This window comes from Haliotis asinina, chromosome 3, assembly GCF_037392515.1.
Source record: "Haliotis asinina isolate JCU_RB_2024 chromosome 3, JCU_Hal_asi_v2, whole genome shotgun sequence".
NCBI lineage: Eukaryota > Metazoa > Mollusca > Gastropoda > Lepetellida > Haliotidae > Haliotis > Haliotis asinina.
In genome coordinates this window covers 69,725,853-69,752,733 of record NC_090282.1, presented here as the reverse complement: position 1 = coordinate 69,752,733, position 26,881 = coordinate 69,725,853, and the positions used below count along the sequence as shown (strand labels likewise).

The window sequence follows — 26,881 nt, the reverse complement described above, 5'->3', positions numbered from 1 at the left end:
TAGCTGAACACTATTTGTGACTACTACGTATACATACACAAGAAAACAAAACAGTGAATAAGAACAATATTTTATTCAACAAAGTGCATACAGTTCTAGTGTCATTTCAATAAAATGATTCTAATTTTTTTGTAACCACTATGTTTCCCTTAAGAACATTGTACACAAGTGTAATTATTGTCATGAACTGTTGAGATGAAACATGAGTCAGCATAGCTTTTCTCCGTGCAGGATTAGCTTGTGTTAACACTGATAAAAAATGAGCATGCTTTTCTAGTAGTGTATACATGTTGATGCTTCAGGACTGCTGTTCCTCTGTCAACTGATTTGGCTTCCAATAGACAATGTTTTTATTACTGTCACCATTTCCTATGCTTCAGGATTTGCCTTTGGAGCTGCTACCATATTGATATAGCCACAATGAGGAGACAGTCTGAAATGTTCAGACAGTGGATCATCTTCTGGTATCCATTGAGATGCACGAAGTTTACACTTAAAACAATACACTTTATCAGACTTGCCCGTGTAGATAAATCCAGCTTCAGCCATTGCTTTAGGAGACTGTTTCATTTGAACTGGCAAACTGTTGAAGGACCTTATTCTGTCACTGTACTTCTCCCCATTAGGTGGTTGACCTGTTATTCCAGCACAATCTGACTCCACATCAAAATTGTCAAACCGTCCACAAACATCCATAGCTCTGTTCAGTTTGAAGGTTACAAGTGAAATGGTGTGTTGTGACTGTACATGTGCATATTTAAATCATGCAAACTTATATCTGTGGTAGGTACACTGTGCATGTCTCAGTAGGGAATATCCCTGTGCGCAAACGTCCATACTGTTCATCAGCATAAGGTGAAACATCCAAAACAAGATAACCATATCTCTTTCCACCTACTGCATCTTGAAATGATTCAGTAAAATATTTAGCTTGTCCAGGAAATATTTGTGATGCTAAAGTTTTATACTCATGTCCTGAACGAGGGCTGGACAGCAACACAAATTAATGTGTATTCAGTGATATTGTTCTGCTACATTCACCTTTTGGGTAAGCACTTTGCACATTGTTGATAACTGAAATTCCCAGATGATGTGAGAGCGTGGTATACAGATCTAAATACAGCGGACTTTTACAAATTGATCTCATGTAATCATCAAAAATTCTTGAGAGTAAGATTTCAGCTCTTCTTCCATAAGTAGTGCAAGCATTGAAAGCGAATATTTGAAATTGATCACTCTAACTCACTATAGATTTCTTGCCATACCGCATAGCAGTAAATGATTAAGTTGGTTGCTGGATCAAACATGGTATTAGCCTGTTTTAACAGACGTGCACACCAAACTGTTTTTCCACTGGAGGTTCCACCAACCACAGATATTGTAGTGGGTGTATGAAAGGGTAACAGACATGTACTTTCTCCCATGGTGTGTTGTTTATTCCTCCATTGTATCAAAATAGTGAGTTCAAAACTCACATTAGTTCTCGTTTATACAAACAACAATCGCAGGATTTAAACTAAACTATTTTTATGTTTGTTAATTTATTCTTTATACAAAATTGATGTAAAGTGTGATTAACAATTGAGACAGGAAGGGGTACAGTATTTGAAATAGTTACAAATATAGTGAGATACAAACATATCATTCCAAATGACGTTTTGTACGTCAAACTGGTGGAGAAAACACTGAAAACTCCAGTTAGCCTTGAATTTACATAGCAGATAATACAAGCAATAGAATCCACATACATTTGAGTCTACAGAGTGTAACTGTTTGCTACTGTGTAAGTATGATTGACCATATGACCTTAAATAGCTGTCAAATGCATCACCATGTACAGGTTCAGCTAAACTATCAAACAGTTCTGCTCTATTTCCTTGAATATACATATCAACCCAATGACGTCCTTTCTTGCGACTGACGTCTTTACTCACAATAAGTCCAACCCCTCTTCTTATCATAGAAGATGTGAGTACAGGTAGGGTATCTTTAGCAAACACACCCAAGACATGATTTTGTAAGACAGGGTCACATTGTATGGCACAGTTCAATTCAGATGCTTTCATCTACTTTACTTAATGTATACATTCCTTGCTTTAACAAATTCTATGATGGAATTTCTTTCGCTCATGATGACACAGCTCAATGTCTTAGTCAGAGCAGATTTGAATTCAATCTCTAATCTCACATTTCCTGATTTCACAAGATTGAGATAGTCCTCGTCTATGTCATCAAGATGATAAACAAAAAGAGCACTGGCAAGTAGGAACTCCTGTCTTGAAATGAAGTTTCCTCTGTCTTGTCTCCAATATTTCAAGTTATCAAACATGTTCAGAACTCCATTCACATACAGGATAACAGTTTTAATTGAAAATTAAAGGCATTTCCATCAAATTTTCCATTGAAACTGCTACTGTCTACAAATCCAACAGTGTATCGGTTAGGAATGGGGTTCGAAACATTGTCAATGGTATGTGTTAACTGAGAGACAGGAATGCTTGTTACCTTCACCTCAGACTTTATGAATGGGTAGAGGGCATTAGAATTGTTTTCCAACAAGGTGTTGTGAGCCAGAATGAGTGCTGGGTTGACTTTCAGTCTGCAGACTTTGAGATAAGCATCTAAAATGTGTACTGAGAATATTTGGTTTGCCACTCCACTCATACGACAGAATTCGGGTGATGATCTGAAAAAATTCAGATAGGTTTACACCATTAATCAAGTGTCTGTCCATGTCAAACACATCTTCGAAAAGATTACCAGACATGGTCATTTCCTGGCTCAAAGCAATGAATGATCCACGCACTGATATTCCCTGGTTAGCTCCTGTGACAGGGTCTGTTGATTCAATATCATCATTGTCTGCACCTGTATCTTTGTAGAACAACTGTTAGGTGAGTTGAGTAGATTTTGCCTCAGCTCCAAAATTCAACAAGGCTTTCATCATACTTTTAAACCCATAGTGATTATTAGAAGCCAACTGTCCATTCAAATAAACTGAAAGTTGTGAGAAAAGTGATTGTAAAAAAAGACAAATAGGGGCAATGTGTTCTTTGTCCACCAAAGAGCTGTTGTCTGCATTGGTGACTTTAACCTTCACATGTAATCTTGTCCTCTTCAAATCAATGTAGTCACTGCCAGTATTAGAAATTTCGAATTCCAAGGGTGCTGAATCATTAATTTGACTCACTTGACGCACATGTTCAAAGTAATTTTGTTGAACACAGGTTTGAAAAGGTGGTAGAGTAAAGAGGTTTGAAGATTCAGGAACAATTTCTTCAAAACTTTTACTTGTCAGCAACGCCATAGTGCTAACTGAAGATATCGTTTTCTTTCACTGGAGTACACTTCAGAACTTGAGCAGTCTTTGAGGGGATGTTACTTGTTAGACGTATCCTCTTGGTTGTGGTTACCTGCTCGCCTGCAGCTCTTTGTGAAGACTTTTGTCGTTTCTCTTTGGCACCTGCTCTCTCCACAACACTTTGAGGTTCAGAAGTCATCTGTAGTTTGATGACTTTTGACTTTACTTTTGATGAATCGTCAGGTTGACGAGACGCAATGACATTAGGTTGATTTTTCCCTTTCACCAGTTGAGAACTCATTGTCATGTGCTTTTTAAAGTAACTCTACCATTTGTTGTAATCAGGGACATACAGAGGTAAAGAATCCATGTCAGTTGGTAAAAGGGTAACGTTGTAGGTGAAGTGTGAGGTGAGCCTCTTCTGTCAAGAATGAGGAGAGAGGAGCTCCATCGTTTGCTTTTATACAGATTTCAATGTCTTGAGATTCTTTTACCTTGACATGAATATTGTATTCATTGGTGAATTTAAAATTAGGCCCCTCTCTCAAATCAATGCGTCTCAACAAAGGTAACTGACTATCACCTACCAATGAACTATCACATAAGTTACACAGATCAAGTCTTTTGGTGAATGGTTTTCTCAGATATGGAATGCGAACAAGATCACCTACTTTATATTTGAATTTCTTCACATGATAATTGGTTTTACTTTTGAGCTGTTTCAACAAAGGTTTGACATACACATGTTGCCACACTTTCAATTCATTTCCTTTATTCACTTGAGCAGGTGATAAATTGGGTAGAGAAGAATGCAAAGTATTATTGTAGTTGTATACCAGTTCAGCCAGAACATCCAGGTAGTGTTTGGTGTTGTTGTGAGTCATATAACGTGTGATCAAAGATTTAAATGTTCTGTTGAACCGTTCCACATAATTGCTCTTGATGTTTTCATTCCGTGCAATGGTGAGAGTGATGTGTTTCTTCTCTAAATAAGATTGAAATGCACCTTTGAATTCACTGCCACCATCAACACGAACTTTCTTGGGCTGTCTAGTTTTCAGTATATCTTTGAAAGCCTTCAGCACCAACTCTGGTTTCTTGTTGGTTAGAGGGAGCACAAAAGCATAGCGTGAAAAAATGTCCACAGCTACCAACAAATATCTGACACCTTTATTCTCTTTACTGTAGCGAGAAAGGTCTGCCAGATCCACATCAAACATAGAATTGACCCTTATCTTTAACCTTTTAAATCTGTGCTTCACTGGTTTGTGTAAAGGCGTCTTGATTTTTTACAAATCGTTTCACCTTTCTTAGCTTGATGCTTGCTTTTCTTCAATTCATCACGCAGTTTAGATGGACCAAAATAAGCTCCTGGCTTTTGAGGATTAAAATAATAGTTTTCTAATGCGTTTTCATGCTTTGACTCTGTGATGTTCTTCTTTTGTGAACTCATGATGAATTAATGAAAATTAAACTAACTCCACAATATATAACATGACAAACATGAGATTCTTTCCATTTTATTGACAGAAAGGTTATTAGCCATGAATAGTAATGCCTACATTTTGTTCATAAAATGTCTTCTTTCTCACGTATCAACAAGACGAGAATATGTCTCCTCAGTTGTCTGTTTAAAGTGAAAATAATCAGAATTTACACAGTCAGGATATGTCCCTCAAAGTCTTGTATTATCATGTCTTCCATCATCCCCTCTGGATCACGATAGCACATACAGTTCATCAGATCCATACAACACACATGACACAGAACCTGTCCGCTATTACAACTCATATGTTGCAACATGTTATTGTGACGGCAAATGTGGCAGTTCTTCTGAAGGGGAGTAAGTTTCTCTTCTTCATAGGGATCTTCTGACTGATGTGAGCTATTGCTGGATAAATCAGCGGTGTCTTGTTTCTCCTGTTTCTCTATGTCCTCCATGAGTTGAGTATAATCCAACCACAGACCATTTAAGGTGGGATCATCAACCATGTGGAATGGAAATGTTGCTGCTGCAGTATCCTCTTGCATTTCTCTATAAAATGACAAAGAGGAAAAGAAATAAAATTTACAAAAATTCAGAATCATAAACATTGAAGAAAACATATACAGGGACGCATTTAATAAAACATATACACTTACCCTGATTGCAAAGGGATTGCTGGTGTGGATTCCTTCTGTAATTGCATCTTCTGGTGTGTGTTCTTTTCCTTCATATGTGAAACTTCATCGACTTTGCTGGCTGTTCCTTATTTTCCTTTAATTTCTTAGTCTTCTTAACTTTAGGACGGGGGGTATAAGGAGATTTTCGCTTTCCCTTTACTGATTTTTCATCAGTAGAGGTGGAAGAAAGTTTTGTGTAATCCAACACCAAACTCAGAAAAGCAGCCGATACTGATGGAAGTTTCTGTTCTAAGGTTTTCAGTCGCTCTGTGATGTCTGAGTATGTGGTTTTGTACAATTCGCTTGTTCTCATCATCGTTTCATGCAAATGTACCTGAGTATTCACAATATCCTTCATTACTCGAAATGCAGTAGTAAGTAACTGGTCTGTTGAAAAGGCTACATGTCCAATGTCCAACAACTTCTGTGTCATATTGACTGTAAGCAGAGAGACACTTTTCTCAAACTCTTCTTGTCTATGACAGCAATGAAACTGATTTTGAAATGGCTTGAAGGTACATCATCATAGGATTGTTTAGAGCAAGAGCGTTTTGATTGTATATAGAGTAGTATACATACAATTTGGTTCTACATGGATAGAATACTAATAGCATGAATATTTTACAAAATGATTTTAGCTATTTTCAGACAAACCAAGGTCAGCACCTGTGGAATGTGACCTCTTCCAGAATTTATGGAATGCACTCACTGGTGTGAGTATGAAGGAATTTAGGTTACAACCTTTGGAATGTATATTGTATATTGTACACCACACCTTAAATAGCTCAAGTGCTATTGTTCGGCTCAAGAATGCTATTGTCCGGCTCAGGAATGCAATTTATTCGGCTTAGGAATGCTATTGTGTCCTGAACTGTGTAATAATTTCCTACTGGTAATGTTCTTTGTTTCTGTTTTGTTGCAGTGTGTGGACATATAAATTGCGGAAGTGGCGTTACAATAAATTCTACCGTGAATATCGTTTCTGTCTTTGTCTTCTGGGTTATGTTGTGTGGTTGTCAAAAGCTGGGCGTTTTGTACACGGGCCAATGGACCCGTCTGGGGACTATAGCATAATTAGGCAGTGATCACATATGTAACCTAGTGTTGCTGTTTCCGAGCCGAGCAGTCCTTGTTTTACAAATATGTATCCTGAATCTGAAGAGGACCTAGGTTTTGGAAGCTCTCTTAGCGCTACCTTAGTCGTAACTGCCATATATTAATATTAAACTACGACTATCTTAGCGCTAAGACAGCTTCGAAAATTTAGGCCCAGTACCTCTGCTATGGTGGACGATGCCCTAGCACTACCACAATAAACCCATGTTGGAAATCCTCATGTCTTTAAGCGGTATGTATGCATCTGAAAACGCTAGGGAGTTGAGGAGCATCGCTGTGTGACTGATCTTCAATAAAAGCGGAACTGAAAGGAGATGTGTGAGTATAAAAGTTAGCTTATCATTTATCACAACACTTTGCCATTAGATGTTAGTATATATACCATCCTATCCATTCCTATGAGTCGTTACGAACGTGAAATGATTCAGAAAGTCATCACTGTAGGGGTATAACATTTTGTATTTTCTTTTCAAACATACAAGCCCCGAAGGTCAAAAGTATGGTGATCTACTTTCAGTTGTCGGCAATTAATAGCCTGTTTGTGTATTGTTTTGCATTCTATAGTTGATAATAATTTTTCATATTATAGAGTCTTGAAGCTTCATTTGTTCATCTAGGTATTTTACTTCCTTAGTCGACAGCCTTTAGCATGGATGATATGGTTGAAATCTACTGTATAATTTTAAAACCTTTTGGGTCACAATATGGCTGCAATACTAACTTAACAGTCGCTGACTTGTTTTCCCCAACCTTACTATTTCAAAAAAAAAAAGAAAAAGAAAAGAGAACGAAAATATAGCAAGGCGTATTTTAAGTGTGATATCTTTATCAATTACGATAACGATATTTGCCGATATGTGGCTGAAAGGTAAATATTCAAAGAATGCATAACTTTTTGTTATCAAATAGCATTGACAATATCACCCCAACACAAAAATAAACCTCTTTGACACTACTAAAAGGAGGAGAAAACGTGTATGTTACAGGCGTAATTGTTATCAGATATCCTAATATTTTCCAATTATATTTCTAAATAGGGTTCAACAATCAGAAATGGGATTTATCTTATTGAATATGCAAATAAAATCTATTGAAAAAAGCCAGTCACATTACATCTCAAAGAATATTTCTAATAAGAACAACCGTGTGTCTTTACTGACACACTAATTCACACTTAAATATCCCTGAAAATATGTTATATATGTTCAGTGTTAAGGATTAAAGATCATTGGTGGCATGCCGATGAAATATTGCTGTTTTGAAACTCGTACCGATTTAATATTACGTTTCCTAAAACTGTTGGTAGCGCACTTACAATCACCACAGAATGCCCGCGAAATACACTCAATTGGATCAGTTTCAGACGTAATGTGAGAAAAACACACGTGCGTGTATTTGAATCGTCAGTCGCACGACTCTTATCACACAGATATATGATATATGCCACTCGTTCATACACATCAGGGTTAGGTGTTACGAGTGTGTATTTTCTGCATGTTTTGTTATTTATTAAGTAAAATTATTTCTGGGTGACAACGTTTAGTGTTTTGAATAATAAATATGATGGGTCACATTTCGTATAATAGATGATCCGCATTTTTAGGATTCTGGCAGCAGGTTTTCCGGAAATTATCTGCCCTTGGCTGTCTATTATTTGACTTCACTGAGACATTTTTGTACTGGGGCATTCTACAGTGTTGGCGATGGCTGTGAGTGCTCGAACATTTGGGAAATGACTGAAAGTGAATATAAAGGCTAGCTGCCGTGTTGTTGGGGGACACATTACTGGAGTTTACACCATCGCTGCCAACGCTCGATCTTCCTAGTTGCAGTCAGACCGCTCACTGTGTTACATTCTGCATAGCTGTTTCTCTCTCACACTAAAACTTTGGTGAGTTTGCTATATTATATCTTGTGACCCAATGCTTTAGATTTTGTCGCAATTGTATTGTATTTGAAATCTGTATTGTGATATTGACTTGTGACTTTGTATAACCTGCTCCCATTGCCTTAATACATTACCTGATAATTTTAAACTTGTCTTTGGTCTATTTTGCTGGGTCACAAGGGGATTTCTTACATCGTTTGTCATGGTAAATTCTTAGTATGTGTCCGTATGTGTGTGTGTGTGTTACACTTTGGGTGACGTGGTCTTTGATCTAATTGCTGTAATGGGGATTCTCTCTCTTTCACTCTCTCTCTCTCTCACACACACACGCACACACACACACATACACACATATATATGCATACATGGTTACAACAAAGATGAACTTCTCCACCAGCTTGGAGGAACAACTGCAAACCTTATGCAGATTAATTGGACGAGGATGGTTCATTGCTGAGACGTAGGTGCAAATATCGTGCATGTGAAGTGGCGCGTTTTGGTGCCATGTTTGTTGAACGAATGACAATAATCTTGTCAACGTTACGAATTTGTTTTACTATACATCAGTTCATGTGTTGACGGTACCTTTATGGGATATTTTGCAAACTCTAGTTTGGAACAACTGACTAAAGTATGCGGCTATATTTACACTAATGAATCTACACTTGTGTGTGATGGGTAGTATAGTTGAACACACTGAGTCTAATGGTGAGGAAACTCAGAGAGTAAATACACAATAGTATACTCTAATGGTAAATAGAACACATAACTGTAGACTCTAAACGTAAATGAAAGACATGGCTGTAGATTCGAACACTGACTAAAACAGTACAAAATAGGAAATGGTTTTCGTGTCTCGGGGAATTAGGTTGACCATTTCAGATTAATGTATATTAACATATATCGAGCATCTCCTATAGGAGATACGAAGTCCTACGTGAGGGAAAGTATGTCCTTCTGAATTCTGGAGGTTGTTCAGTAAAAATGCGGAACAAATGAATGATTCAGTGCCAGGTATTGAAACATTTTTAAAGTATTTCTGAAAATAGTGTTGTGGAGGCAGTCAGTCAGATAAAGAGATCGCAGATAAATCTGATTCTAACTCAGAAACATATGACTGTACAGAACTGAACGATGATATGACGCTGCGGGAAATCACTAAAGCAATAAAAATAAATGAACTGGAATAAAGCCGCGGGTGCAGGTCAGGTAAGAAACGATTTTACTATAGATTCGGCCGATGTCTTACCACCGGTTTATGTTGAATTCTTTAACTTGAATCTTAGAACTTTGCTGTACTTTGCCCGAAATGTGGCTAAATGGCATCATGAAGCATAATCATATGAAGCAATAATAGATCTATCACAATTTTAAGCTGTTCATGGAGACTACTTACTTAATACGCGACATTTAAACTTTCTTGACAAAAACGCATTGTCGAAAAGAAAATTGTATTGTGCCTTCATTGATTTCTCAAAGGCTTTTGACACATTTTGGAGAGTAGAATTATAGTAAGAAATGCAGAAACATGTATTGAAGGTAAACTTTCTACATTAATAATAAATGACATCAAAGGTCAGGTAAATAATACTTATTCAAATCACTTTCCATGCCTAACCTGAGAAAGACAAAGAGAGAACGTTTCTCCGCTGCTGCTGCTCTCTATATTCTTAAATTATCTGGAATCATACTTGTTATCAGAAGGTTGTGCAGGGATATGCACCGATATCAAGTGCCCCAATAACTCAATGTCACAATGTGGATACAATTCATTGTATTCTTTATGTTGATGACAGTTATTTTTGATGTTACACTGAAGGCACTTAATGCTTTTTGTGATTACTCAACATCGATGAGGTTAAATGTTAACATTAGTAAAACTAAAATACTCATTTTGTGGAGGAGCAACAGCTAAATCCTCGAAACTAACGTTCTTTTACGGTAGGAAACTTTTAGAAATAGTCGATACCTATACATATCTTGGGATAAATGTGGATAGAAATACACGATTTAAAAGCGGAATAAAAAGATTATGTGATAATTCACTAAAAACAATGTATGCATTGCACCTAAACCTGCCTTTGGATCCAGTAGTAGCATTATCTGATACTCTAGTTGTTCCTATCCTAACATATGGCTCAGAAGTGTGGGGTTTTGAAAATACAGACTTAATTGCACGGGTTCACCTTAGATTTCTTACATTAGCGGCAGGTTTAAGAAACTCTACGCCGTGGTTTATGATATATGGAGCACGTGGATCACAGCCGTTATATACAAACGCATAGCAGCTTTCTGGTATAAGTTGAATCACCCAAATAATTTAATAAAATTGTGCCAAGTTATATATAATTCTATCACATTGGGCTCTCAGGTCAACTGTAATGATTATCCCAGGCCCAGGCCATTTCCATCATGAGTATCCTAAATAATCTTGGGCACAGTAATGGTCTAAACAATCCACTTGGGTTCTCTACTCCATGGATAGTCTCCAATGTTGAGTGAATTCTTAAAGGTCACATGCAACCTAAAAACAAACAAACTTAATTTAAACATAATTATCACTTATTCATGACACATAATATACATTGCTGACAGTGAAAAAAACAAAACAAATAAAGCTATAAGTGTACAATCGTGAATCAAACGTGCAATATTTTCAACTTTTTTCCAGCACCCGGGAGACCGAACCTGGTCAGAGCGGATAGGTGTGCACTCAAGAGTAACGAAGACATTTCACTGGCCGGTTCATTTGCCGATACGCAGAAGGCTCTTTGTGTGTATATAGAGATCATCTGTTTGAAGGGCCTTTAAAAAGCTTGGTGAATAATAAGCACGTAAGATTTTAATGGATTAGCACTTTTTTATTGTAAATGATCCGACGTTTCGGTAAGGATTCATATACCTTTTTCAAGCAAGAGTGATAACGGTATAACAATCCATAACGAAACGTAGCATCATATACAATTGAGGAAGTTGTTATCCATAAATAATGTAAACTCGTCAAAACAATTTAGGGAACACTGATATTTTGGAATACTTTTCTTTGAATACATTTTAAAGTTGGAAAATGATCATTTTGACATAGAATGACTTCTGAAATTGTGAGTCTAAGATTACTGGAAGCACATTACGACCAGAACAAAGCATTCGAATGATTTAAAGCCACGTAAATCTGAAATTGATAATCTCACATTTTCATGGAAATTTGGATTGCGATCTACCCAACACTGCCGCCAAAAAGACTGAATCCGTACACTTTCTCACTTGTCCTCCGAATGCACGTGCTTCAAGGGCTTTGTGTGCGAAATCTGACTTTACAAAGAGTGAAATGTGCGAAACTGCATCACATTGTTCAACATGCCTCAACGTCGACACCTGAGTATTGAAGAACGAGCTAGAGCTATCCGCTGGTTAAATGAGGGTGTTTCGCAGCGGGAAGCAGCTCGAAGAATAAATGTTAGGCCATCCGTCATCAACAGGCTGCGTCGCCGTTACCTACAGACCCAAACTGTACGTGATCGACCAAGGTCTGGACGCCCTAGAGTGACAACAGGAAGGGAAGATCGGCTTGTCGTCCTTTGAGAAGGAGAACCGTCACTGCAAGCCATCTCCGACGACAACTGAGGACTGCTACAGGGACCATTGTTAGTGGCCAGACAATCAGGAACCGTCTGAGGGAAAGAAATCTCCGACCCCGACGTCAAGCCGTGAGACCACACTCCCTTCCGCGTCACAGAGTTGCCAGAGACGCATGGGCACGGCACCAGCTGCATTGGACTAGACAGCAATGGTCAGGTGGCCAGTTTTCCGACGAATCAAGGTTCTCATTGCAACACAACGACAGGCGAGTTCTTGTCTATAGACGACCTGGCGAACGCTTTGCTGACGTCAACGTCCGTGAGCACAATGCTTTTGGTAGAGGTTTGGGGTGCTTTCTCCTATCATTAGAAAACCAATCTCTACGTCACCAATGGTAATCTGGATGCAGTTCGTTACAGGGATGAGATTTTGAGACCACTTGAGATTCCTTGTCTGAATGCAATAGGCCTTCATGCAGTTGACCAAGATGATAATACAAGACCTCACCGTGCACGCATAGTCAATGACTTTCTTCGACAAAACAACGTCACTCGAATGGAATGGCCTGCATATTCTCCTGATATGACGCCGATTGAACATGCATGGGATCTGTTGGCCAGACGTGTTAGAGAAAACCACTGCCCTCCCCAAGATTTGCATCAGCTCTCTCAGTGGCTGACTCTGGAGAGGCAGGCCATCCCACAGAAAATGTTACAGACACTAGTAACCTCCATGAGACGTCGTTGTGCTGCATGTGTGGCTGCAAGAGGCAGTCACACTCGTTACTGACTGTTGCATCTGAACCTTGATTTTCAATTTTGATTTTCAAAGTGATTTTCATGACATCACCACATGATCATGTTATGAAATATCGCGAACTGATGATGAATTTTGATTTCATTACACTCACAAAATAATGAATTTACCACGTCTGTCTTTGTCGTTTGTTTCTGCCAGTTTTTAATCGTACATAAATCAGTGTTCCCTAACTTCTTTTGAGTGGTATATATAGAGATGTTGGATTTTGTAAATACATGCTATCTGCATTTCCGTTCTATCAACTCAACAAATACTGAGATGGTAAACTATTGCATGGCTGGGAACTGTCGTACAAAGCTGAAGTTGAAACTGACAATCTGGGTTCGCAGACCCAGTCATCTTGGAAAAACAGATGCAGACATAGGGACGATTTAGTCCTATATCTGACAGTGTGCTGTTCACGCCGCTTAACTGACAGGTAATAAATTGCTAATTGGCTAATTAAATATATTAACTTAATCGATCAATGACACCTTACCGTCAGAGACACAAGCAAATACAGAAACCGCGGTTGGCAAGTCATATGACTTTGTTATATACAAGAATAACACTACTCATGATATTTCACCGCTTGAATCACCTTGTGTTCAGATTTAAGGGCATATCACTCACAGAATTAGTTAACACAGTCTCGTTTTCACATAGACCAATTAATCCCAATTTGTGATGGTAGTTGTCCCAATTCTGACAGTGTGATTCATGTATTGTCCTATTTCTGGCAGTGGGGTATAACACCTCACTTATTACGTCATTTGGAGACTGCCATATTTGGGATTATACCATACTAGCATGTCATGTGTACAGGCATCACACCTGCCTGTCACAGAACTCAGGTCCAAGTGAAATAAATCAGTGTATTTTGTTTATGGTGTATAGTCTGATATACTGCATGTAGTCAATGGTTGAAGTTGTGTATTGCACTGTCAGACAGGCAGGCAGACACATAGGTGTCAATGAAACAGACATTAAGTTTTGTAAGTAAGAGGCAGCTTGCCACAATCAACATATTTTCTGTGTTTCCATAGACGTGTATTTAAACATTTCAGTTTCCCATCTAAGCAATATTTAGCATTGAAAATAGTATTTCTAATGCACCACTTTCTTGAAAACGTGGTTTGCAAATCTGCATGTATGGGACCAGTGCATATATTTACTGCAGACCCAAGGTGCTTGTAATCAGAAGACACATCTCTTAGCGATAATGCTTGCACGCATCACTTGCTGTGTTTGTACGAGTCGCCTTCCCAGTGCAAGCCGCGCGAACCTAAGCCCCGCTTGCGCTATGGGCGGAGCGCAGAACAGCTGTTGCAACCACCTTTCTCCCAGCGCTGGGGGGGAATTAGTGCATCGTTTACACAGCGATTTCGCTTGCTTTTTTCATCGCATTATTTCTCAACTTTGGGGGTTGAATTTGCATTTCTGATGATTTGTTTCTATAAGTCCAAACCGAAAAGTATCAGAATTTGAAAAGTTTTGTTTTGCGTTGCATGTGACCTTTAAGGATCAGTTTATTCACAGCTGGAGAGACAAGATCATGGCAAGCTCCAAAGGTATTTATTATCGATGGTATAATCACGCCCCAGATTTTGAAGTATATCTTGTCCTTTCTAAACGTATATCACAACTGATGATATTGCGAACATCAAACCATAATCTACCGGTTGAGAGTGACCGCTGCAGTGAAATACCCTCTCTGTAGCTCACCAGCAGTCGCAGATGAGTCCAAAACCAGTTTCTACAATGGCCGAATCTCTCAAAAGCGGCGAAACTTCTCAAATCCAAAAGAAAACACTTTACGTAACTTATAAAAATATATAGTAGAATTATTTCCAAAATGCTTCAACTAAAACATTTTGTACATGTATTACAAACGTCGATGTACATCCCTGCTATCTTCTCAATTATTGTTGTTATTTGCATTTAACTGTGTACCACAAGTAGCACCGTTTGTGGGTTTTTGAGAGAAAAAAGATGACGACGACGATGATGATGATGATGGTGATGATTGGGTGACGAGTCTTCTTGGAGGATTACACAAAGGTCTGAGGTCTGACGAATGGCCAAGGGACTGACACATCACGTCTTGCCTCCAAGTAAATGTTACTCACACACAAATTTGATAAAAAAGCAGTTTCTGTTTACATTTATAAAGACAAGATTCAACTATTCAGGTACAGAAAACACATATGTATTGACTTACTATGTATTTTATTTACTCGATAAGATAGCGGTCATGCGATTAAATTCTTGGAAATGCATTGCACGCGTATGAATATTCGAATCCCCCACATTGCAGGAAACTGATTGATTCGTCAAGGCTCGAGAATTATGTCATTAATATAACAGGAAAGGTAACCTGTCATTCCCCGTCATTTTATTCGCCTAAATTGTTCAAATCTTTTGTTGAAGACATAAATATTAGCATCTGTGACACCTCGTTATTGATCATCGATTCCTGATTAGTAATGTGATAGAAAGTGAAACAATATTTAGTTATTAAAGGCAAAGAGTGCGAATGTCACATAAAGTGATTTATGTAAACAGGTATACATTACATTATAATGTATAGATACAGACATATCAGGAACAGATGCGACGTTCAAATACCTTACAGTGTTAAATACCTTTATATAATATGTTGACGTAGTTAATATCTGACTGGAGACGGAACGTCTTCTCGCCTAAGTCTTGCCAATAAATATATCTTCTGAATGTCCTTAATCCTTGTTTTCTCATGGCCATGATAGCCGCATAAAATCCTATGTATTCAGATTTGTTCGGATATGTCGGAAATAGATGCCACTCCACAGCAAACTGTCGGACTTTGGAGAAAAGTCCAGATGCCACAATGTCCTTCACCGCCGGCCATTCGCTTGTTTCTATGTCAATCTTCAGAATATCAAGGTGTCTCTAAAATGTATAACACAGAACGTCAGAGGAAATCAGCCAAAGGCAAAACAATGAAGAACTTATTTCGTTGGATCAGTAAATGCTGTGGTGAGACTATGTATTCGCAAAAAGTGCATCTTAGCGAGAATCATTCTTTTGATATTATAATGTCTGGTTCCTGTTTTTTGCTATAAATATGATCCATGCGTTTCAGTTGTTTTGTTTGAGTGATTGATAAAGCTGACCTTCCTTCACGTTTGAGTAATATGGGGTTTAAAGTCCAGTAAAATATATTTGAAGCGCAACATATGTACGCGTCCACGTGTACTAGCACTTTCTTGTACTAGCCCAGTACACACATAACGTAGCCAACACAGACACCACGTTCCCGAGCTTTGTTTTATCGCTGAACGTTGAACCCTACACAGAACAGAAAAAAGCTACTATAAGCGGCGTTTGAAATAACGAGATTTTCTCAGACAATACCGTTCCTGACCGTCGGGAACTTACTCCAAAGCCTTATTTTCGTTCCCCGAGTCTGCAAGTACTCGACAAGTAAGTGTGTGTCCAGAATGTGTCCATGCGTCTGACGATCGACTCCTCATTGTTTTACATTGTACCTCATTCTGCATTATTGTGCGATATTCCACATTTTTGGCTTCCCCCTTTCTGAATATGTGACTTAAAGAAATTATTTTGAAATCCGAGTCCCTGAATTTGAAGACCGTTCATTATTGTGTACGCTTGGGAAGACATTTGTGTATTTCAAGGATTTATTACCTAATATTTAGGTTAAGCCTAAACAAAGCACTGTTATATTACTTGTCGTCGCGCAATCATTCACACAGTGAGCAAGTACTTTTAAAGGCCAATGACTTGTTTCCCTTGATGAGGGACTCTACCGGATGTTAGCCATTTGTGTTTCTCACATAGCAAAAGCTAAATTAAAAAGTGAAATGTTTCTCGGGCATCGGCACGTCACTTTTATTCGTGCGCGTAACAATTTGTTATTGCCATTAAAATTAATTCTGACATTGCCGCGTCCCAATCATCAATTTGTCTACTATAGGAATGAGTGTGTGTAAGAAAATTTTGAAAAAATCTTAGCGCCCTCGTCACGTTTGAAAAACATGTGCCCGAGAAACATTTAATTATTTGTATGCAGCCTAAGAAATATAGGAACGCTATAAACGCGGCTCTCATTCACGAAAACGTTTGATACTTTAAAAAGCTTACTCATCCTAAATACCATTAAAGATAGGTAAAGTTTTATCAACCCTAGAGCCATTACGGCACATTACCCACCAAGGTTTCCATTAGCCCATGTGAGTGAAAGCGTTGATATACCGAACGTGCTAGTCAACTGCCAATTTTAAACCGGTCTCAATGAAAACGCTGCTGGGTTAATATCCTCAACATGGTGACAGTTCCTAGTTTGCGAGATACATTCAGTATTGAAAATCTAATGACACAACAGAATCTTTATGGTGAAAGGATGTCTGCTTGACCACAAGACCACAAGACACCAACAATGGTGGGATACTGAGAGGATGAATGCTGTTTTAAGCCGCTTTGAGCAATATTCCAGCAATATCACGGCAATGGACACCAGATATGGGCCTCACGCATTGCATCTGTCTGTGCCAGAATCATCGTAACTGAAATGACATCCAGTTCCTCTTCCGGAATCACAGATATCTACTCGTGGCCTATTTTTACTTATATTAGTTTGTAAATTACCTCTGTAGCTCTAACGTTTACGTACATTTGTATGTCCAAGCATCTCCATGATGGTCTTGAGGCGTCTGACTTTCCACGTTGTTGTCTTTTTGACATATATGTCCTTAGTTGGAACATAGGTGTCGCTGTCTCTGCCTGAGAGGCCCAGGTCATGGAAGTGGACATTCTTGCTTCTGTTGAAGGACGTCTTTCCAATACTATAGCAAATGGTTTGAAATTGACAACTGATTATAACATGTCATGGATACAGAACAACAAGACTTGATTGTCATCCCATACATATTACTTTACTTTACACCCGTGAGGAACCAGGCTGGAAGTGATGATCCTGAGAGGCGTTTATAACTTGGTATTGAAGTTAAAGTCATAATATGGGTGACAACGGTCACAAAGTTTCTGGGATATTTCTTGCCCTCACTTCACGTTTTATACAAGTGATTAGCAGATGTGGATATAAGTCAGCAATGATCTAACTGACTTCCCAGGCACTGGGAATGTACACTCCGTGGTCTCTGTTCAGCTGCGGCTGTAATTGTCTTATCGTTAGAGACTCGAAAAGGCTGGACTTTTCATGCTTGTCTTAAGAGGCGACTAATGGGATCGGGTCGTATCCCAATTGCGTACATCGTTGTATATGCTGTTGATCACCTAATTGTCTGGTCCAGGCTCGATTATTTACAGGCCGGCACCATGTAGCAGGACTGCTGCTTAGCGCGGCTTAAAACAGTTCACATTTGGCGTACATGGCGAAATGGTTGTGAAAAGCAAACGAAGTGATTTGTGAGGACACCAGATATCATACCAAAGGTACGGTTCAGTTACCCACGTGGAGCATTTTCTGATGTACGCCGTTGATACTTTGTCAGAATACTGCTAGCAGCCAAACTAAATCACTGACTGACGAGGGGAAGCTGTACGAGACATGATAGTTGTACCTCGTACGGTTGTACCTTTTGTTGTTTGTAGGCACTTCACTACAGCTGGAAAGGTAGCTTCAAACACAGCTCTGTATCATTTAATATAGAGAAAGGGCAATTTTGTAAAATACATGTGTAGGAGTAATGACGTATCATTGTTATACTTGCATGGACAGTTTGGACCGCGTACCCCATGCCCATTAAAAGGCAAGAGAGCGCGTTCTAGGAATCATCTAGTTATGCCTTCAATCAAAGTCTGGTCGGTGTGATAGGCTATTGGTTAAAGCGACCGCTCGGTCCGCTGAAGACCTGAATTCCATTCCGCACATGGATACAATGTGTGAAGCCTATTTCTAGTGTTCCCAAATTGCTGGAATATTGCTAAAATCTGCTTTAAAGCACACGCATTCATTTAACTGCAGCGCAAGGTAAGACTAGTATGAATTTCAACATTTGTTGTTCTGTAATGTTATGTGTACTAATTCACCACAACGTTAACCAAGGAATTAATGATAAATTTGCATTCCAATATATCTAATTACATATGATTCAACAAGCATATACCAAATCTCACCCTGCGTAATTCTGTTCAATTGTTTTTACAATGGACCAAAAGAATGAGTAGACTAGGCCTTCAGTAACCCATGCTTGCCACAAAAGGCAGCTATGCTTATCGTAGGAGGCGACTAATGGGATCGGGTTGTCAGGCTCGCTGACTTTGATGACACGTATAATCTGTTCGCAATTCAGGAGATCGATGCTCATGCTGCTGATCACTGGATTATCTGGTCCAGACTTGATTATTTACAGACCGCCGCTATATAGCTGAAATATTGTTCAGTGCGGCGTAAAACTAAACTCACTCACTCAAAAGAATTAATTTCAAAGCCAGCGTCTCCCAGTTGTTCTTACCTTGGATCAAACGAATGAACTTCACATCCAAGAGCTCCCATCGCATCGTCAAACGACCAGTCATTCCAAATCCTTTAATGATATACAAAACACATCATACATCATCGAGACACAATGATACAGTTCAACATACGAAAGAGCGTATGGAGGACCGACCAGTCCTCGCGTCAAACCACGGGGAGGCCTTTCACTGGACCAACAGTACCGATGCTAAATTGCTAAGTCAAATGATGATTACATATTATATATTCTTTGTACCCACCCAAAGGAGTAGACAAGACACGGTGGCTTGACTTTGAATTTTCCGTCGTTACATATATGCCAGTTGCCCTTCATCTCAATCTTGCTACATTTGTACTCCGGGGGTTTGTCCCAGTCCCTGTATAAGGCAAGTAATGCGGTTAATAATGTCTTCACACAAACACAAAGATAGAGAGAGAGGTTATATTTTAATGTCGCCATACGCATCAATTAACTATACTCGTCGAAATGTAATTGATAATGGAACAACAATTCTTTGTTATTTTTAAATAATATTACTCGTTTTATTAGAAGAATAGTGAGTTTCGTATTACGCCGCTTTAAGCAGTATGCCAGCAATATCACGACAGAAGACACCGGAAATGGGGTTCACACATTGTACCCATGCGGAAAACTGAACCCGGCGAGACGAGCGAACGCTTTAACCACTTGAATACTCCACCTTCCAAGTGAAGTGTTCATAAGAAGGCAACTTATCGATCAATATGCAGGCATGTGCAACAGAGGACTGACAGTTAAACGAGCAATTATTCATTTTGTTTGTTTTCACAAAGTCAAAACCAGAAATCATCCCTGAGTTTTCCAGACTGGCTAGCAATGCCATGTGAAGGAGATACGTCTAAGCACCACAAATGCAACAAACCTATGTTACCTACCACTTCAAAAGGGAAGAGGCCTGCCACCATTTTGTAATCTTCAAAGGATCATTGTCATCATTAGAGTGCATCTGACTCTCCTGTATGTGTGAAGACACTGGAAAATAGGTATTAAACACGTTCACTTTCATGATAATTTTTATATATCTAACAAGACAGTGTTTAACAACAAATGTGTGCTATGACGCAGTAAAGAATGGACATGATGTTACTGGTATCAACTGACAACGACAGTAGCTGACTGAGGCTTTAGTAAAATAGTGTAGAGAGTCGTCGCGGTCACTTTGGCTCTTCGTCGTTTTGTGAACTTGAATCTGGTTTCATAGCTCAAGCGACACAAAGGCGAGTCAATGCCTTCTACTGGCTGATGTGCAATTGTAAATTAGCTCAACGGAACCTGTCTGAAAACACAATATTCGCCTAATATTCGGATATCATAAAGAATAACAAGGTACTCAATAGTGTGTCACACCAGCGCACTAGCCGGTTCGTTACTTGGATGCCACACAACGTGGAACTCATTTCTCCTGCTTGACCACGGTACAAGAATCTGTGTCAGTACATCGCATTCACGAAATAAATAGGTTGTTAGCTTAAACATTTGTTCTATACTGTACATCTCTACATTGTCCAAGGCGCGATGTGCATACCAAGTATATTTGAACGTGCAGATCATGTGTCATAATAATGTTCTGTCCTACTTTTGCATGGAAGGTCATCTCGACAACACAAGCCCAATCAACACAGAAAATAACTTGTCAGCCAACAACACTTCCACTTACACAATGCAGCTTTCTCTATTTATGCAAGATGTAATTTCTACATATGGTAAATCTTGGTCTAATCTAATACTGCCACGATTCGTCACACAGCAAGAAGTAGAATTGTAGAAACAAATAGAACACGATGGCAAGTTACTGGCATGCATGACGTACAAACGTCAAGTTGTGGCACGGTGCTAACTTTAACATTAAACACGACATCATTAGTTGATTTGTTAGGAAACACATGAACACCAGTGTCGTTAAGAATCGTCCAGGGTCGAGGAAAGCTAAATAATGGTCACTGATCGAGACCCAAGCCAGAGAAGTAGAACGGCAAGGAAGAGTGCATTACCATATTCAATTATTACTATAATTGTGTTTACAGTCAGTTGGCGTTAATGGAAAGGTGGATACCATTCTTGGTCCATATCATCTATTTCTGTGAATCACCTATGTTTAAAAACAGGAAAACACAGAGTAATCACGCATGACTAACACCTGCATGCTTATGTATAGTGATCACATAAAAGCCCAGTTCAAGTTTCACCGAATTCAGTAAAACATCGTTATGACCAATTAATGTCTCCAAACACTGTGTATATTTCAAATATGATAATTTTAACAATACACTACAGATGTCTTCCGTGAATAGAAAACATAAGGTCGTGTATGGTACAAGATAGTAAGGGTCTGGAAAGAATAATTATGAATAAAGTGAGTGAGTGAGTTTAGTTTTACGCCGCACTCAGCAATATTCCAGCTATATGGCGGCGGTCTGTAAATAATCGAGTCTGTACCAGACAATCCAGTGATCAACAACATGAGCATCCATCTGCGCAATTGGGAACCGATGACATGTGTCAACCAAGTCAGCGAGTCTGACCACCCGATCCCGTTAGTCGCCTCTTACGACAAGCACAGTCACCTTTTATGGCAAGCATGGGTTTATGAATAAAGATTTCTCATGGAAAATACCATGACAATTTACGAAAGATTACAACTATATATATCCAAAGCAATGATCGTCACAAACAGAGACAGGGAAGGGACAAAACAGCATCATGAATACTCCAGATGTGCACCAGGGATGTTATTATGGGTGGGTTTACATTTCATTCTTGATCAGATCTTGATTTCATTCGATATGTATGTTAACGAATCACCGGAAAATTTCAGTAAATATGCATCAGCCCTGACTTAATTCATAATCACGGAGAAAAACTCAGTAAATATGCATATTTACTGATTGTAGATATTATTTATTGCAGCATATACGGAGGATCATAGAGTTGGAAAATACATCGACGTTAAACAACAAAGAAACAAAAATGCAACTAGTTCACCATGTGACGCATGTCAGTTGATGAAAGGTTTGAACATGCACAGTGTTTTGTTAATATGAACATTAAGCTCAAAAAAGGCGTACACAGCAACACCAGATGGTGTTTATGATTTGTTCACTGAACAGCTGCTAAAGTTGTGAAACCAGATACTGTTTGTTTATATTGCTCTATCGTCATAGTTTATTAAAATGATTTGGGTTAGTAATGTCTACAAATATGCTTATCTTTGTGTTACCTTCACTTGAAATCATCCGCATGATGGTGTTCTTTGTGTATCCGATTTGATCCTTGGAACTATACATAATTACAACAGCAAATAGTGCGGCTCCAACAAGAGCTGCGACCACCGTCCTGGATCCGACAGCCATTTTTACCTGTCTGACCCCGGTATCAGCTCATCAGCGTCCTTATGTCGCTCTATGCGACGCGCCTCTCTGATGTGCTGCGTGAGCATTCAATAACCAACACCAGTACATGAAGCAAAACCGATTTATGTTTTCACATACATGAACTGAAATGTTTATACTTCATTTATTTTTTTATTCATTGAAGTGTAAACGCTCGAGGTAGGAAATGCAATTCGAAAGAGATGTATCAGAGAACTGTTATTTTACCCTAATTTATATCTTGAGGTGTCTCCCAATGCAGCACTTTGTTGTAAAGCAAATATGTGTTTACAACGGAAAGGTTTTTTTAACGGATTTTTAAATATTTATTTCAGGAAATAATAGGAATTGTTTTGCAGAGACGAGCTTGTTACTTAGTATCGCGACGTCATAGGTTTCCGATCGTCATGTTTTCGATCGGTCATTTACATTCACATTTACAGCGCGACAATGCCGGAGAATCCATGATCAGCAGCTTGCATGTAAACAACACAATCCCCGCAAATATACTATGAATCAAAGTCTCATGTGTTAACAACAGTATAAAGTCAACGAAAGATTAATCTTAACTCGGGAATCATTAATGCAATAACTGCCTCGTGAGCAAATGCATAAATATCCTAAATCCTTACTCCAAAAATGCCATTAATGTTTCGCCTGCCTAGTTTACATACTACCTCACAAGTTCACGTTACTGGTCACGTGACCACGCTGACTGATTTATTTTCATGGCACGCCAAAATCGGAAAATAGATTACGTAAAATCGGCAATGAATTGCAAAATTCATTTCCAAACAGACACTGGTGCCGTTTATATTATTTTGTCTATAGGAGGATATCAACGCAAAGAAGGCAGGTTACCGACAGTGTAATTATGAGGCCCTAGATAATGATGATAAGCCTGTATAGTAGCTGGACGAGGAATGCCTGGGTATTACGTCTCGTCGGTACTCACCACGATAAATGACATGGGGAATCTACTGCCGCAGGTGTTTTGTTCCCGGCTACACTTAACACTGTTTTAGACCAATTTAGAAAGACAAACTCTTTATTATCTCTGCAGTTTGAAATGTTTGACAGCACAGTGCGAGTTTTTGATACAATGGGCATGCCGTACTATCACAACATTGCTAAAAATATTCAGCCAACGAAAGGATCGAATACATATGACGTCTTGTCCGGCGAACCTTTGAGATTGCTTCGACGATGACGGTGTGATGACGACACATTTGCCTTGCAATGACCCTGCATGACATGCCAGCATTTTTCATGCCTATCACATGCCATCTCTCAGTGGCAGTTAGCTTTCTCCTCGCCATGACTGATTTTCAAACTCTAAAGTGAAAAGAGAATCTCACAACAGACCGGTGAAACCAAGTGTGTGAAACTTGATTTTCAAGATTCAGATGGTAGGGAAACGGAGTTGTACGTGCAGAACGTTTTCCTTGTCATATCTTGACAATCTTAGGTTCAAAAATCTTATTCACTCATAAAAATTAATAGTTTGTATTTCTGATCCTCAGTGATGAAATCAAGACACTAAGAAAATAGTGGCGCCTAAGGTTTGTGCATGTGTATACATGTATTATTTGGCTGAAGTCGTTGTCATTGACTCATAATGACACATGCACGAGAAGCCATCGGATGTCAATTTGAGGATTTTCTGTTCTCAAAGTCAAACTGCTGACATGAACGAAGACGTTTCAAGAGTATGTAATAAATGTTCGATGGGATCTAAATCTACAGACCTTGAAGGCCATGGCAGCACATTGATATCGTGGTTCTGCAAAGAGGCCGCAGCCAGTCGTGCCGTGTGACACAGGTCGTTGTGTCAAACTGACGTTTGTTTTTTTTCTACAGTCCGTTTGGTTTTAGAGCAGACCTGAATTGCACTCTAACTCGAAAACTAATAAACATAACATGAGAGACACGTGCACAAGTGCCGACAATGCTATTGATTCATTAACCTGTGTTGTCTTCCTCCTCCTCTCTCCTGGCTGTCCCTTTCTTTGCACGTCTCCCTCGTAACATATAGTGAACTGCGTCAATGTCTTAAATAATAGCTTCTTAAAAAACTTTTTGTATTTTATGGCTGAAATTCTGCAAAAAAGCCTCATGTCACGATTTTGAGAAACGTTTCATCGGAGGCAGAATGTTTAAATGTAGTGGCTCAATTAATAGCAACTATCTTCGGGTGTCCTCCAAACTTAATCTGCTTTCCATTTTTAACCCTCAGACATTCGCCTATCCACAATTACAGAAAGTCGTCTTTATACAGCCATTCCACATTATGTTCACCTCAGTATCTCGTAACAATCTAACCCGTGAAGGTCCCGGGGTAGAATAGGCCTTCAGCAACCCATGCTTGCCATAAAAGGCGACTCAGCTTGTCGTAAGAGGCGACTAACGGGATCGGGTGGTCAGGTTCGCTGACTTGGGTGACACATGTCATCGGTTCCCAATTGCGCAGATCGATGCTCATGTTGTTGATCACTGGATTGTCTGGTCCAGACTCGATTATTTACAGACCGCCGCCATATAGCTGTAATATTGCTGAGTGCGGCGTAAAACTAAACTCACTCACTCACTCGTAACAATCTAGACATGGCACCTCAAACATGAATGAATACCTCATGTACTAACGTGTCACGATACTGTATACGAATGGCCGGCTGATATATGCAATCGATCATACAATGGATAGTATTCTAGGCAGGATAAAGCCAACAGATATTTTCGGTACCCGTTGGTGTCATATACGGATGTAGATGCAAATTAGATCAGTCATATGCAAATTTTAGGGACAACTTTCAGTGTCAAAATAAACATGGCGTCAAGGGTCGGTGATCGTGTCCGGATTGACGGTCGTGGTTACGGTACTGTCAGTGCTTTGGTCCTAGAAACTTGGTTATGATAAATGAAGTAGATTTCAAAGCGAGGTTAGAAAAACATAGGCTGGCGAAGATACCAATAACAGTTTCCCGACCGACTGTCCGTGTTACATACATGCTCATCCCCAAAATATTTCGCTTAAGTGTAAGAACAATTATAATAGATTATCGATCACAATGATCTATGACCAAACCACAGCAGGAAGAAATAATTGTGGCGCCAAGTTGTGACTTAAATACAAAAACAAAGTATTTATATTTGCAGCAGTCAACCAACATGCAAGACAAAGTGCTTGCTTCTTGCAATGTGTGCTGGCTCAAATCACCGAATTTCATATGAACGAAATAAGTAACAAACTAAAAAGTGATGCCAAGTCACAAAATGATTCTGAATCCCGAAACCTACAGTGAGCCAAACCTTTGAAAGTGATACATAACCCACTGTATTGTCATTATATGGACAATTTATAAAGCCTTGTTGTCAATCGTATCTACATGCGTGCTCGAAGCACTTTGTTTTCCCCTCGAACACTGGATGTCAATCTCAACGACACATGGTATTGTGAGCGAAGGGGACCCAGGTCATGTAGTGTATTACCAACTTCCTATACCGACCACGTCTTATGAGTCTCATGAGCAAGGCGTGTTCAGCTACGAGTGAATGTATTCCATCGTCATGCACTGCACCTGCACTAGCTTACATTTGCTCTCCCTTTCACAGAAAAAATGGGTTTGTTCGTTGTCGCGCACTGCGATATACTTCTCTTAAACGCGTTATCCTTGTTGCCGTCAGCGCACCCCTAGCCTGTTCTGCGATCCATTATTTTTGCGAGAGTAGTAGGCTTTGCAAAATACGACATAGTTAACTGACACACAATGAAAACAAAAAAACAATTTCAAATTTGTGAAAAGAGAATAAACAACATCGTTTGGCTACAATGTTGAATAAAATTATATTAAGAATTTCATTGTGTTTCCATTGAAAAATGAGAACACGCGTTCCCAAATGATGGGTGACGCGTCAAGTTTTACAAACAGATCCCCCATACGAAAGTACGTAGCGAATGTGACTCCCTGAGCCAGCAGGCACTGGGCGTGGCATGTATTCGCACAAACGTCAAACAGATGCGCCGGGAATGTTCTGCCACTTCTCCTGCGACATTGTTTGACGTTGGATATGTCGGTCTTGACATGGTGTCGTAACCGGAAGTTGGCCTGGTCGTGAACGGTCATGGACACTTCCCGCTTGCAGCTGA

General features: G+C 39.2%; 1 protein-coding gene across 1 annotated transcript; it reads right to left on the bottom strand.

Moving 5' to 3' along the window:
* Positions 1 to 15,057: 15,057 nt before the first annotated feature.
* On the bottom strand, positions 15,058 to 22,722 carry LOC137277037 (probable methyltransferase-like protein 24). The gene is made up of 6 exons (XM_067808697.1): positions 22,584 to 22,722; positions 20,242 to 20,338; positions 19,587 to 19,703; positions 19,325 to 19,396; positions 17,521 to 17,692; positions 15,058 to 15,776 (listed from the first exon to the last, which is right to left on the bottom strand). The coding sequence occupies exons 1-6, from the start codon at positions 22,714 to 22,716 to the stop codon at positions 15,483 to 15,485; spliced, it is 885 nt and encodes a 294-aa protein (XP_067664798.1). The 5' UTR covers positions 22,717 to 22,722; the 3' UTR covers positions 15,058 to 15,482.
* Positions 22,723 to 26,881: the final 4,159 nt, after the last annotated feature.